Here is a 14,120-nt window from a genome sequence, read left to right as displayed (position 1 = left end):
CAGGGTGCTTTCAGGTGGTGGTCTGAGACCTAAAAGCATTTCTAGTACATGCTTGCTTTGTTGGATTTAAGATGTGTCTTTAACACCGTTATGAATATTTGATGGGTGATGGCCATTAGTTAACAGCTGGAGTTACAGAGTGCAGCAGAACAAGGGAAGAAACACTAAAAAACGGGTTTTTAATTCTCCTTAAATTGTTGGGGGCTTAGGTTGGGAGGGGAAGTTGAGGTTTAGATTGGATGTCTGTAACCATGCTGCCTCCTAGGACTTTTTCATCTCATCTGAAAGCAAAGGCTGAAAGGGGTGGGGTCTGGCTTTGGTGGTATAGGGGGGCACACCAGGTTCGAGTAGAGTCAGAACATCCAGGTGTTCAAATTCTGTTGCTGAAATTATCACTATTTATGCTCTCTTTCAGCACAGTTCGAAAGTTTCGATGACAGGCAGGTTTTCATTCACAGCAATTGAGCATAGCACAGATGCTTCATGAAGAGATTTGTTCTTAGGAATTTCCTGACTTGACTTTGTCTCTTAACTGAGAATGAATCAGGTAGTTTCTGTGATGAGGTCAAACTGAGCAAGAGTACGTCTAGTTGCAAAGGTGGGCTGAATGAGTTTCTGTATAGAGCTAGCCAGCTGTTCCTTTAAGTACAAAAACTGTTGTTTTTCTTTTGGGTGCTGTTTTGGGGTACTTAAATAGGTGATACACCATCAGGTTTTTGGAACAGATTATGTGCGACTCTTAGATAATTAGGTTTCTCAGAGGCAGATGTTTGCACGAAAGAAGTTACTGATTTATCCTAACTTCCATTTACTTTGTTTTGAATTACGCCACGCATATTTGGTATTGTCAGTCCCCTACAGAATGCTAAAATGGGTGATGAAGGATTAGGCTATTTATACAGAAGAAGTGAAGTGCAGTAGACTAGGATTTTTTGAGTTGAATGCTACTTTGGTAGTTGCTAGTCAATGTGACTTTTTTTCTTTTATTTGAACAAAATGTTATAGTAGAAGTAGTCATGAAAATGTGAGGTTACAAAGAATAATAAAAAGTGTCAAGATGGAATCCCATCAAATCGTTGGTGGGATTAGTGGTTTGTGCCTTTATTTGGAAAAAAAAAAGTGTAGTTCTCTTGATATTTTTCTTCTGTTTTCACAGGAGAAATACTAGAATCAAAGAATGACAACAACTGCTTCACCAAGTGGATGCATTGTGCAAGAGGTCATTATTTACAGCTACCAGTTTTATTGAACTCTTCCTTACATTTCATCCTTATTTGTAAGTTTATAATTTATTGCAAAGTGATAGAAAGATACGCGGCTCTGGAAATAATCTTCTAGGCAGTTGAGCAGAGCCAGGACCCAGGAGCTCTATTTAGCTCCATTTACCTCAGACTGGCTTTGTGATCTTGAAAAAGTCAATAAAAATTGCTCAGTACTGGAAAATGAACTGGACAAGCTGATGGAAAAAGAGAATCTGTACTACTAGATGGTAGGCTGAGGAAAATGTTTTAAAAAAACATTTTAAAAAACATTTAAAAACCCAAGAAAAAGCTGTTGAAGTTAGGAGGTTGTCGGGGGGATCTTTGGAGACCTGTAGGGAAGCATTCTGCTGGAGGGTATGTGGAGCTTGGAGACAGGAGGAGGAAGGCGAGGCAGGCTGAAGTCCCCTTCTTTGTGCCGTATTGTTAGGTATGCAGAGCTAGGTCAGTAAAGGGTATGGCTGGGGGAGTCGGAACGTTCCGTAAGGATATATTCGTGGTACTGTTAAAGTGGTGATAAATATTAAGGATGCTGGAAAATACAGGCAAAACCAGGGAAACTCTTCCCTTTCTAAGCAGAGGAAAGTTGTTTCTTCTTTTGTTTTTAATGTGGCTTTAACAGACCTCTGATCTCTTACAGTCTTTTAGCAGTGGAAAGACAACTTAGGTTTGATGTTTTGTGTGCCATCAACTGAAATTGGGGCCATCATGAATATAACCAAGGGTGGACTGGTGCTATTTTCAGCTAATTCCAATTCGTCATGCATGGAACTATCGAAGAGGATTGCTGAGTAAGTAAAATCTCCTGCAGGGCAACTTAGGATCTTGGTGGTGTTATCATAGGACTTATTTTACTAAAGACTGATTTCTCTGTTTAAGGAAAGTAACACGGGAAAACTGCCACGGTTTGCAAGAACGTGTAGTGTACTGTATCGCACGGTGTATTTCAACAGATCAATAACAAAGAAAATAACTTGTGTTTAATTTGTTCAGTAGAGGGTTGTGATTGGCTGCAGTATGTTCTAGAGAACATGTGGGAAAATGAATGTTTGGATAGTGTTAAATAATCAAAGCAGAAGTTTTTATCATTTTCTTATTCTCCTTCTAGTGGAGTTTTCTTAAACAGCAAAGCTGCATCCATGCTGCTTACTGTATATTTTAGATGGGAACACTTTTTCTTAAAGCTTTACATGCATGAATAGCTTCAGCAGAACTTTTATGACTTAAGTAAAATTTTTACCATGTTACTATAACAGTATTAGCATGTGTAACATTGCCAGGAGTATTGCACATCATGGGTTTCTTCCTGAGGCTTATGTACACAAAGTTAGGTATAGAAAGGATGAGAAAGGGGAGTGCAAAGAAACTCAAGTTATGCATGGCAAGGACTTGGGGCATAAGAGCATAGCATTCTCAGGTCTCTCCTTTTTTTAGTGATGGGGGTCTGTGCTGATACTGAAGTGAAATAAATATAGCAGACATTAGTCTTACGTTATTCATCGAGTAAAGCTTGCTAGTATTTCCTATTCACTCTACATTGACATTTGTTCTATAGAGAAGAATGATTTAGAAGTGGTCCTTTAAGCATTGTGCATGTATATGTTGCCATGTGTATACCTGGAAACATATGGAATATATATAGAAATACATATTAAAAATTAGAAATTGTTACATGATTTAGTGATCAAGCATTATTTTTTTTTTCCACTGTTTGTTCTTCTGATCTTGACTTGAAAATGAGTTCAGCTTAGCCTGCAGTGCAGCTTCTGGAAATTGTAGATGCTTTGTTAAGAGATTTCCACTGTAATTACTGGTTTTATGGTTTGGAATTTTCTTTTCTTGTTTTTCTCCTGTGAAATACAGCCTTTTCAGTAACTATTGCATTGTATGGGCTTTGCATTTGTTTTGCCCTTCATTTTTCCATATTGATGACTTCTTTTCTTTTTTTCCTGCTCCTGAAGGCGCTTAGGAGTTGAGATGGGGAAGGTTCAGGTTTATCAAGAGCCCAACAGAGGTGAGTATTTAATTGGCAAAACTGGAAATGTACCTAACTATGATGTGCATATATTGGCTACCCTTTTCTGAGACTCAAAAGTTTTGCTATTGCAAATATTACATATTTCTCTTCTTGGCAGAAACAAGAGTGCAGATTCAGGAGTCTGTGAGAGGAAAGGATGTATTTATCATCCAAACGGTTTCAAAGTGAGTAACTGTTTAAAGACTGTGCTAGCATTTTGATATGGACTGTCCCTAGAAATGCTTGTTTTTTCTTCACATTTTATGTATATGATACAGCTTAGATTAACTAGATACAGGCTTCTGTCTGTGGGTTTTTTGTTGTTAACTGTTTGGGGGTTCTTCTGATCTGTGCACAAAGATGACTTTGGTATAAGCGAACCTCTGTTGTTTTAATTTGCAGTGAAAATACCAATGAAATTTTCCCCTGGGTCTCTGCGTTCATTCGCTAAGTGCATTCTTCTGCTTATGTCATTCTCTTTAAACTCCCTTTTTCAGCTAGCCGTCTCCAGCACCCTTACAAAGTTCTAAATGTAGGAGGAGCATTTCCTAGGCAATGTGTCCCGTGATTCAGAAAACAGCTTTTTTTTTTTTTAGTGTGAAAAGAACTTTACAAGTGCAAAGACTTTTTTAATGGCAACAGAAATAGTAGGTCTCTTAGTTCATGACCAGTTCTCATCTAAAAAGATACCCTTTCAATCTTTTCATTTAGGGCAGAAAATAGATTGTAACTGTTAAATATTTAGCTTGCTGTTGGCTTGAACAATAGAGGAATATGTTGTAAAGTCTGAAACTTTTCTTTAAAAAAAAGCTTATCTCTATAAAAAGCCCCATGTATTTTGGTTTGTCCACGATAGAAAAAGATGTTGGAGATAAATTATGGACTACTATGTTACGGCAACATGCTGTCTTACTAAAAGCCTGAAAATAGTATAATGAAAACTGCTGAATTACCCAAAACAGCCAAGTGAAAACAAACAGTGTAGTGTAATTCTAGTGAAGAATTAAAATGCTGGGTCCTGGGAGCTTGCCGTCCTGAGGTGCACAGCTGGATTCTTAGTGAAGATCGCTGAGTCACCATACTCTCTACTGCCCTGGAGTGAAATGCCTGGAGTGGGTATAAATATTGTGTTGAATACAGGATTTTTATGCACGAAATACAGAACTAGATGCTTCTCATTCCAGGGATGTGAATACTACGATCATGGAACTCCTGATCATGGTGTACGCTTGTAAAACCTCCTGTGCCAAAAGCATTATTGGAGTGATTCCTTACTTCCCGTACAGCAAACAGTGCAAGATGAGGAAAAGGGGCTCCATTGTCTCTAAGTTACTGGCTTCAATGATGTGCAAAGCTGGTAAGAATGCAGGTCATTATGAAATACTCAGGGCAATGGGAGCTCCTGCTGTCAGCTTTCAGGTTTAGAGAGGTCTGTGCACAAGTTGGGACTCTGTTTAAAAAGAACTGCCAAGTTTTTTGTGAATTTAAAACCCACATAGAAAGGAGAATGTAGTTGGAAATGTTTCCAAATTATGAGATCATAAAAAACCCGAACTTGTAGTAGCCATTTTACATTGTGTCCTACTGAGCTGGCAAAATAAGTCTGCTGGACTCTGCTTTGGGCCATGGTATCTCTCATAATACTGTTCTTTGCCTTTCTAACACTCTCAAACAGTTGTGCTTTCTCATTTCTAGCCTGTTTTTTACCTGTTGGATGAATGTGCTTTGTATCTTCCTTTACATTTGAGATGATGTGGGAGAATGAAATAATTCATTTTCACAGCCTTCAACACATTTTCTTTTCTGCTCCTTTCATTTTGCTCCTGTCCCTGGGAAAAATGGGCAGTTGTAATGAATACAGTGTGATCTGGTTTCTTATTTTGAGAGAAGTGTTTTGATGATTAGAATTTGGGCCCATTTTTCAGGAGTTCAGGACTCTAATGGTAGCTGTGCTGGGGTCTAGCTATGTGGCAAAGGACAATTTATGTTAGTGCTTCCATTTTGTCATATGCCAAATGGAGAAGATCTTACCTGCCTCAGTGTGGCACTACTGAGTCAATTATGTGGAGTGTTCTGAGTTTTTTTTAAAAAGAACAGTAGAAATCTCAAAACATGATAATGCTGGTGAACTGAAGAGGGGCATAGTTGATATGCTTCATACTTTCACTAAGTATAGTATTCTTGTTCTAATACAGATTTTGTTTTGGACAAACTTAAGTGAAACTCATTAGAGAAATAAAGAGTGTGTCTGTTGTTCTCTCTTTTCTACTTTTCTTGATATGCTTCTCCATATGTCTTTTTATCTTTTTTTTTTTTTTAAAGGACTAACTCATCTTATTACCATGGATTTACATCAGAAGGAAATACAGGGCTTCTTCAATATTCCAGTTGATAACTTGAGAGCGTCTCCATTTTTACTACAGTACATCCAAGAAGAGGTGAGGAAGGCCTGCTATTACAGTTGCTTTTTAAAATTATTTTTTGTCATGTCTCAAAGCTTCTTTGACAAATTCCTATGAAAAGACTAACTCTTCAAACGAAATTTTAAAGGGGGAAAGGTCATGTTGGACCAGGGAGTGGTGTTGAGGTAGGCCGTTGGTTCTTTTCTTCCTCACAGGCTTAAGTTTTGCTTTCGTGAAGAGCTGGCATTTTCTTATCCATGCAGTGATGCTGTTCTGTCGTCTTAGATATATTCCCCTAATTAGTATTAAAAAAATCAAGGATTTTCTTGCTCTTGATACCCTCCTCATTTCCTATTTCCAGTTTCCTTGACATTTATGAGATGGACTGTTTGTGTAGGTGTAATTTATATTGCATGCTGAAAACGCTTTGGAAGTTAAGTTGTAAACTATGAGAGAGCCTATTGGTAAGAACAGATGACTTCTTGTGTGGAAATCTTCACCTGCTGTTTGTTCAGCATGTCTTGACTTGAGGTGCTTAACTTCTGATGTTCGTGTGCCTATTTCTCCATCTTATTTTTATAAGTGCTCTGAGAAGTGCTACTGGTAGATTCATATATACATATTTTGCAATTGATAATTGTAGGTATAAGATGCATATTATGCTTCTGACTACTGTTGGAATAAAGAAGATGCTTTCTTCCTGGTGAGAGAAAAGGTTTATCTCACTGTTTTGAACCCAAGCGATTTCTTTTTATAGAGATAGGAATGCCTCAATTAAAAAAAAAAAAAAAAAAAAAAAAGGGAAAGGAAAAAAAAAAAGAAAAAAGAAACCCAAACCAGCATGATTTTGTTCTGACACTGTTAAAATCTGTTTGGAGAATCAGTTACCATTTGAATCTATCATTATAATTTCATTTGGTACTAGAGTCAAAGAGGATGATAGAACAAAACTCCAAGCTCTGTCTTTGCCACAGTCGTTCATCTTGTATACCAGCAGAGAAGTACTGTATATTGTAAGCACTTCATGAGTTAAAAAAAAAGGAAAAAAAAGTGGAAAGCCAAATATGCAGAGACAAGACAAGTTGTGCCTTTATATCTTGCTTGAAGGTATGGATTATGGTTAATAACATGTTCCTGGTTTAATCTTGAAGCACATTTTGAGATGTGAGCTCTTAATGGTTTACAAAGAATTGTTGCAGCATTGAGTCTGGCACTGCTGTGCAGTCTTAACAAATGAACATTTGTAGAGATCTGCTGACGTATGTGTAGAGACGTCTTGAAAGATACTTTGTTTTTCATTTCTTCATTCCTCTGCTTGTCCATGAGATGACTTGCTAAAACTAGAGTTGACTGAATGTATCTGATCACATGGGATCTATATTGTCAAATACCTTCACCAGCTAGGTCAGTTATAGTATCTTGTCTTAAAAGTTTTATCCAGTGTTGCTCAGGAAGAATTTAGTATTCATCTCAAGTTCACGGTGGCAGTAGCTTGCTTTATATCGTGCATTGTGAATGCCAAAGCATGAAAAATGTTCCAAGTGGGAGTTGTAATGGGGTATATTGAATAGCATGAAATAGAGTCCAGCTTGGTAAGAATGGAGGTCACTTAAAAAGCATTTAACTGAACGTTAAGAGGATGAGGGCTTGTACTTGTTCCCTGTCAGGGATTTATGCCTAGGATTGAAGAGAATTACTTCGTGTTCTGGGATGAAGACAGTCCAAACAGTGAAATCAATGTGGTATAAAAATAATTTGGTGTGATCTTCCTTTGTATGCTTAGCAGATGTTCAATACTTAGTGTCTTCTCTCTTTCCTATGCACACATGTTAATCTTAGAATGATGTAGCTTTTTGTTATAAGGAGTTGATGTCTTCTTTTGGATGACATTTCTGGCTTTCTGACTTAATTTTTGAAGAGCTGAGAGCAAATTTGATAGTTTGGCAGGGGAAAAAGGAGGCAATGATATCTGAACAAGATCAAAGGCTTTATTATGTCAAGTGACAGGCCCTGCCTTGTCCATGCCTTCCATCATGTTCATCTTTGTAGCCTGTTGTATAACAAAGTGTTTGTAAAGGACAGAACATGCTGAATTCCCAGTGATATAGGTGGAGTTAGAAGCATTGCGGATTATTAATGTTGGCTGACACATTCTCAGAAAAGCTCTTGTTTTCAGTTGGTTAGGCCCATGCCCAAATGCAGAACTTAATCTTTTTCTTTCCCGTGCCTATTTCAGGTAGAGTGGTTTTGGAAATATTTAACCAGTGTGGTTTGTCTGTTTGAGGATGAGATTGTGGAAAAACTTATCTTGCTTGTGTTTGGAAAAAACCCAAGTATTTCTATGGCCTGGAACCGGTATTTGACGTCTGACAGCAAGGTGGTGAACTACATGTCAGCGTATCATCCCCCCAAATTTGTGAAATTAAACTGTAACAGGTCAGTTTGCAGGTATTTAGTAAAGAGTCTTCCGTCCCTTAACACTGGGATTCTGAGGGTTGGATCTGCTCTGTAGGACTTCGCTGCAGCTGAGAGTGGCTGTGGGCTATCGTTATGGCAACTACAGAAGGACAGACAGGTTCTCTGTATGCTCCTCTCTGTGGCAGACAGATCGTCCCAGGGCAGCACAGTGAAGGAAAATGCTGAGTTTGCAAGGAAGGGGCTAAGATGAGCTATTGGAGGGAGCACAAGTTGCTGTTGGAAAGGAGGGCTGGAAGTGTGGGTGGTGCTATGCTTGAGAAGTTATGGAGAAGGAAAGACGAGTCTGATTTGGTCACTGTTTGCAGGGAAAATGGAGACTAGGATAAGAAACTTTTGAGAGATGGCGACTAAAATGCCGGCTACGGGAAGAGAAGGAGTCTGGAGTGAAAAGCCAGTATTAGAATGGGGCAGGGCAGGGGCAGCAAACTTTGGAGTAGACTGTGCTTGTGAAGACTGACTGATGTACCCATCAGGCCTCAAAATGAAACCCAGACTTTGTGGCCTTACCATTTTGCTGCTTTCGGCATTTGCAGCAGCATCCTCTAGTGCACATTTGCACAGAAGATAGTTTGCAGCAATATTAGACCGTGACTCCAGGATTGGTGCCGTGCATGTGGAATTTTTATCCCTTTTGACGGTCCATATAAAGAGTCAGTACAATGTGATGGAGAGGTGTTAGTTTTTTGGCATGCTCCGACAAAGAACCCTGAAAACTAGGAAATAGATGAAATGTTATGTTTTCAAGTGATTAAAGACTGCCCTGTGCACACACAGGACAATTTGAGCAGGAAACTTTAATTTTGATGGTTTCCTCTTTCTTTTAAGACTTGTCCATGTAGCCCTGTTGTTATTCTAAAGCAGTCACTTATGTGTAATCTGTAATATGACATGGTGTTTACGAAAGGTACAGTTTTAAGTTAAAATCTGAATTTTCTAAATACCTGTTTTTACTGAGCTGTGAACTCTGATTGTGTACCGTGGATTCTTGAGGTTGCTTTCTTCTGTTAGGTAAAATGTTCGATGCTTAAAATTCTTCTGGCAAAATAAAGTTCTCTGATTCTTACTGAGTTTAAATTTGTCTAAAGATATGAAGTAGACATTGCTATCTGTTATTTACTACAGATACCAGACTACAGGAATGCTGTAATTGTGGCCAAATCACCTGCATCTGCAAAGAGGTGGGTAAGATCTGCTCTCTTGTGTTAGAGCAGGAAAACTCTATCGTGATTTTGTTCTTAGGCTCAAGTGAAGGACAGATATCTAGTAATTAAAAAATGCAGCCTTCAAATCACCTACCACTTCTGTTTCGTCAGCTATGTAGTTTTGTAGTTTTTACATCATCGATAAAATCATAATAAATCGAAGAGTGAAAAAAACCCAGACAAACAAAAGGATGAGGTAAATCAATACAGTGCTTAGGATGAAAAAGGTATTAATCATATTATGTTTGTGTGTATTTCCATTATAAATTTCCTGCTGTAAATGAAGAAAAATGGCTGGAAGTATAACACCATGAATCCAAAATAATTGCCTAACATGGTCATAACTTAGAACGTGGTTGATCGGATCCTAAATACAGATGGCTTACCATTAGCATGGTGAAATAGGATTTGATGTCCGAGATGATTTTGATTGTGAAGTCCTTGTTGGCTCAACGGTTGTTCTTAATCCATGAATCTTTTTGGTTGACTATTCCTAAACTCTTTGGAATGACACTGCTCTCAACAGGTGATGTAAGAGTTGGGTGATAGTTTAAGAGATACTGTATTTGTTGTGGTGACAAACTGATAGTTTGTTGAAAAGTTATCTAGGCTTTCATGCCAAGGAATCAGGATATGCTTTGTAAGAAAGGTTTTTTGTTATTTTATATAGCAAATCAGAAATGCTTTAATCTGTAGAAGCATAGTGAGGGGAACAGCTTTTGTCATCTTTGTTTTCCAGTAGTACTTTTTATGTGATTTCTTTTGTTTTGGCCAGTTATGTTACATGTGCTTGTCTTTGACCGTTTCTTTTACTTGGTGTCAGATGCCTCTTGGTAGTAGGACAGCATTTGTTGAAGCATTTGCATGTTCGTCAAGTAATTGTGCGTGCCAGCAAATAGTCTACACATACCTTTAAGTGACCAGATGGTTAAGTTGCACACATAACCTGATTGTGTAGGAGGGGATCCCAGGGCTGTATTGTTTACCTTCTTTGCGGGTACATGTGAGCATTTAAGGGCAGTATTTGAGGAGGTACATTGTACTTGGAAAAGTGATTGAATGCTTCAGCCTAATCAAGGAAAACACTTTTCAGATGAATGTCTATTTGTGGAAGAGAATCTTTGCTTGATGAAGTTCAGAATGTTTCTGTCGTTTCTGGGCTCACTGGAAAATGAATAACTCATTTTACTGTTACTTTGAACTTTATTCAGTTTCATATTGCATTTTAAAGTAATTATTATGATTTTGTTGATAGGATTATGCCTTTTAAGTCATAACTCTTAAGATAAATATGTTTGGAATCATCATTTATCTGTAGTTAACCACTTGAAAAAATATTCTCACTGTATGATAACCACAGGGCAGAAGATTCTTCATTTTTAATTAACCGAGCATCACGATGAGCAAATTATTCTCTGGACTTTGAGCTGTTTGGATAGTGAAACGAGGCTTAAGCGTAAAGGAGGTGATTCAGACCACAGGTCTTAGATGCTAATGATAGAACAAAGTGACTCACTCTGGATGTGCCAGACTCACTTTCACCAGATGGAGACTAGATCACTGGCTTAGGCTAGATACTGAAGTCTGGGCTACTCAAGGTGAGGTAGGATGTATCTGTTAATTTTTACCTGCTGCTTCCAGCATCTGGGATATAAGTACTGTCTGTGAAATTCCTATTTTCCTGACACTCTGCCTTCCCCGCTCCCCCAGCTAACTTTACACGTCTTTACATAAATTTCTTATTTTAGTCGAAGGAATACGGCGTGATGAAGGAACTTTTTGTAAGCTTGTAAAAATCCAGGCCGTATAATTTTGAAGTGTGGTTTGTCAGGCAAAATGATCATCTGGATTCTCCCTTCTGTAGGATATCTAAAGTTATGTGTCAGAAGGTCAGGGTTATCATCTTATTTAGAGCACATCTTGCTAAAAATAAATAGGTGAACACTTGCGTTCTGTTTTCACGTGAATATTTTTTATTCCCTATTAAATGTAGAGAGTGCAGGCATCTAGGCTATTCTTGGTTACTGTTAGATGAGACCTGCTAAAATGTGGGATCTCAGGAATGCCGAAGGCTAGGAGATGTTTTTTTGACTGTTGGGCAAAACAGAAGGGGGTTACCAGAATTAGGTGACCACAGCACTTACCCTGTTGCTTCAAGGCCACTGTGGGTACTTTCAAGGTTATTCTGACTCTTGGAAGCCTGGTGAAAAGATGCTAAGGGACAAGTGGTTTCTTTCATGAGTGTTCTTAAAATCTTAGGATTGTCAATTTTTCCTCTGAAACTTTAGAAATAAAATGGAAATAGAGTAGCATTTTATATCTAATGTATTTCTGGGTTTTTTTTTAACCCTTTCCCTACAGGGCACAGTCATTTGCTGAGCGCTTACGGTTGGGAATTGCTGTGATTCATGGGGAAGCTCAAGATGCTGAGTCTGACATGGTGGATGGTCGACACTCACCACCTACAGCCAAAAATGTAGCTGCTATTCATCCCAGCCTGGAGATACCCAGTAAGTAAGTTTGTGTACAGCAACAGTGTTCACTTGCCGTTTTTTATGGTTTTTGAGAGATGGGGCTGGCAGTGAGGGGCCATCAAAAAGAAGTGTCTCTTTAGGGGGAAAGAAGATTACTTTTAGGGGGTGGGGGGAAGATTCCTTTTTGATGCTCTTTGTCCATGGTTTTAGTGCTCGGCTGTATGTGAGGTCTGTGCCCTGTGTAGGAGGGGCTATGTCATTACAGCTAGTCAGAAGAGCCCCTGGCAGAGAGGCCCCACTTTTTTGCCATTTACTTTTCCTGTTGGAATTTTTCTTGGACACAGAGCTAATAAGCTGAGCTGACACTAGTTTTATGTAGCTGTATAATGTCAGGGGCCTTGAGAGAGTAACCTTGCTGAACGTGGATGTGATTTATAGCTGCATGAGCAAAACTTCATTGCATAAACCTAGCGTGGATCTCAGTAGGGTGGGTTGTGTCTGCAAGCCACTAGATTCTCTGTACTAAAGAATTAATTGAATTGGTTAAGAATTTGCATGTAGATGAATGTAGTTAATACTTTGGCTAAGCTTAGAAAAAAATCATTTATGTATTAAAATCCTGATGGTTTTTCCCAGTAATGCTGTGATGGTTGAAATAGTTGTTGCTTCACTTCTCTCAGTAACAGTGGTGACCCAGGCAAAGCAGGCATTTCCACACTTGATGTAAATTGTATAAACTTTCTCTTCCTTTTTCCTTTCTACCTCTTAAAAAAAAATTGCCATTAATCAGTGCTGATTCCCAAGGAAAAACCACCCATCACAGTTGTTGGAGATGTAGGAGGAAGAATAGCTATCATCGTGGTAAGTAAGGTGCCATAGCTTTTGATAAATTATATTAAATATGTTAAAGTTGCAGAAATCAAGTAGACTTTCTGCCCTATCAGCAATTAAACTTTGTTTGATGGTGGGCTTTTGATATTGTACTTTTTATATCATGAGGCAGTATTCTGCACACTTGCTGAAGCTGACTCTGTGAACTATGAAGTGATCCATGCTGAAAAGCAGTGCTTGGACCTTGTTTCTACAAATAGACCAGATAATTTCTGTTTAACTGCTTGCCTGAAGGCGGGGAGTTTTGGGTGGTGCTTGTACATCAGACAAGGGGAAAATCACTGTGTTTATGTTCTGAGAGTTGAGAAACGCCAGTGAAGTAGGGGTGATGCCGTCTTATGGTTTCTCAAAAGCAGAGTGTAATCTCTGGGCTTGTCAATTGTCAAGGACAATTTTCTGTTAGTTGGATTTTTGAAGGAATGTCTGTTGTCTTGGCTTTTCCTTCTTCCCCTCACAGAGCAATCCCTCTGCTGCTTGATGTTGCGGTAGTTTGGGACACTCTGCTTTTCCGCTCTTTCACACTTACCATCTAGTTCAGATGTGTCAAGAACAGCATCAATTAAAATGTCTGTTTTGCGTTGGCTGTAAACTGTTACACTTGAAAAAGCTGTAAAGTCAGTCTGGGGGTGCTGTGTTGATCTGTCTGAGGACATTCGATCTTATTTTGACAGGATGACATTATAGATGATGTTGACAGCTTTCTTGCTGCAGCCGAGACCCTCAAGGAAAGGGGGGCTTACAAGATCTTTGTAATGGCCACACATGGCCTGTTATCTTCAGATGCTCCCAGGCTGATAGAGGAATCTGCAATAGATGAAGTAAGCATGGATTCTGAATTTCTGATCGAATGATTTTGGGTTGTTTAAGCAAGCAATTTTCTCCTGACTTGATTCTTAAAATACACCGGCATTAAGAATTTAGCTGGGAGGATTCTGGGTTCAGGCTTTCTTACTATGGAATTGTATGTTAGAATATTGGCATCTACGCGTCCTTAAACTACAGCAGTGGGAAACCAGGGAAGCAGGGAGTCGACAGACTGCCAGTATTAGCAGACTTTTCCCCTCGGTATGGGGGATATTTTTGTACCTTCCTCTGGACCTGCATAGCAGAATGAAAGGAAGGGAGGACAGTGCTGCTAGTATCCATGGATACGTGGACATTCCTTTTTTTCCTTTCTAATATGGAAGGTGGAAAACATAGCGGAGCTATGTCTTTCTGATCATTTTTTCTTTCTGTAGGTGGTTGTTACAAACACAATTCCACATGAAATACAAAAACTCCAGTGCCCTAAAATCAAGACTGTGGACATCAGCATGATCCTCTCAGAAGCCATTCGCAGGATCCATAACGGGGAGTCCATGTCGTACCTTTTCAGAAATATAGGACTGGATGATTAA

The 14,120-nt window shown here is 38.8% G+C and overlaps 1 protein-coding gene across 3 annotated transcripts; it reads left to right on the top strand.

Moving 5' to 3' along the window:
• Nucleotides 1-1,931: 1,931 nt before the first annotated feature.
• On the top strand, nucleotides 1,932-14,120 carry PRPSAP2 (phosphoribosyl pyrophosphate synthetase associated protein 2; the record flags this gene model as incomplete). Of its 3 annotated transcripts, XM_082006567.1 has the most annotated exons (10): nucleotides 1,932-2,050; nucleotides 3,221-3,273; nucleotides 3,395-3,461; nucleotides 4,461-4,633; nucleotides 5,599-5,714; nucleotides 9,279-9,334; nucleotides 11,720-11,868; nucleotides 12,623-12,693; nucleotides 13,395-13,541; nucleotides 13,962-14,120. In XM_082006567.1, 10 exons carry the CDS (start codon nucleotides 1,932-1,934, stop codon nucleotides 14,118-14,120), a joined length of 1,110 nt encoding a protein of 369 aa, XP_081862693.1. The 3 variants fall into 3 exon arrangements, with proteins under 3 accessions (XP_081862693.1, XP_081862695.1, XP_081862694.1); XM_082006569.1 differs by lacking the exon at nucleotides 13,395-13,541 and having other exon boundaries at nucleotides 1,968-2,050; XM_082006568.1 differs by lacking the exons at nucleotides 3,221-3,273; nucleotides 3,395-3,461 and having other exon boundaries at nucleotides 1,968-2,050.

Source organism: Phaethon aethereus (assembly GCF_964289735.1).
Source record: "Phaethon aethereus genome assembly, chromosome: 15".
In the NCBI taxonomy this organism is placed as follows: domain Eukaryota; kingdom Metazoa; phylum Chordata; class Aves; order Phaethontiformes; family Phaethontidae; genus Phaethon; species Phaethon aethereus.
The sequence above is the reverse complement of the archived record's forward strand: the minus strand, read 5'-3'. Positions and strand labels throughout refer to the sequence as shown.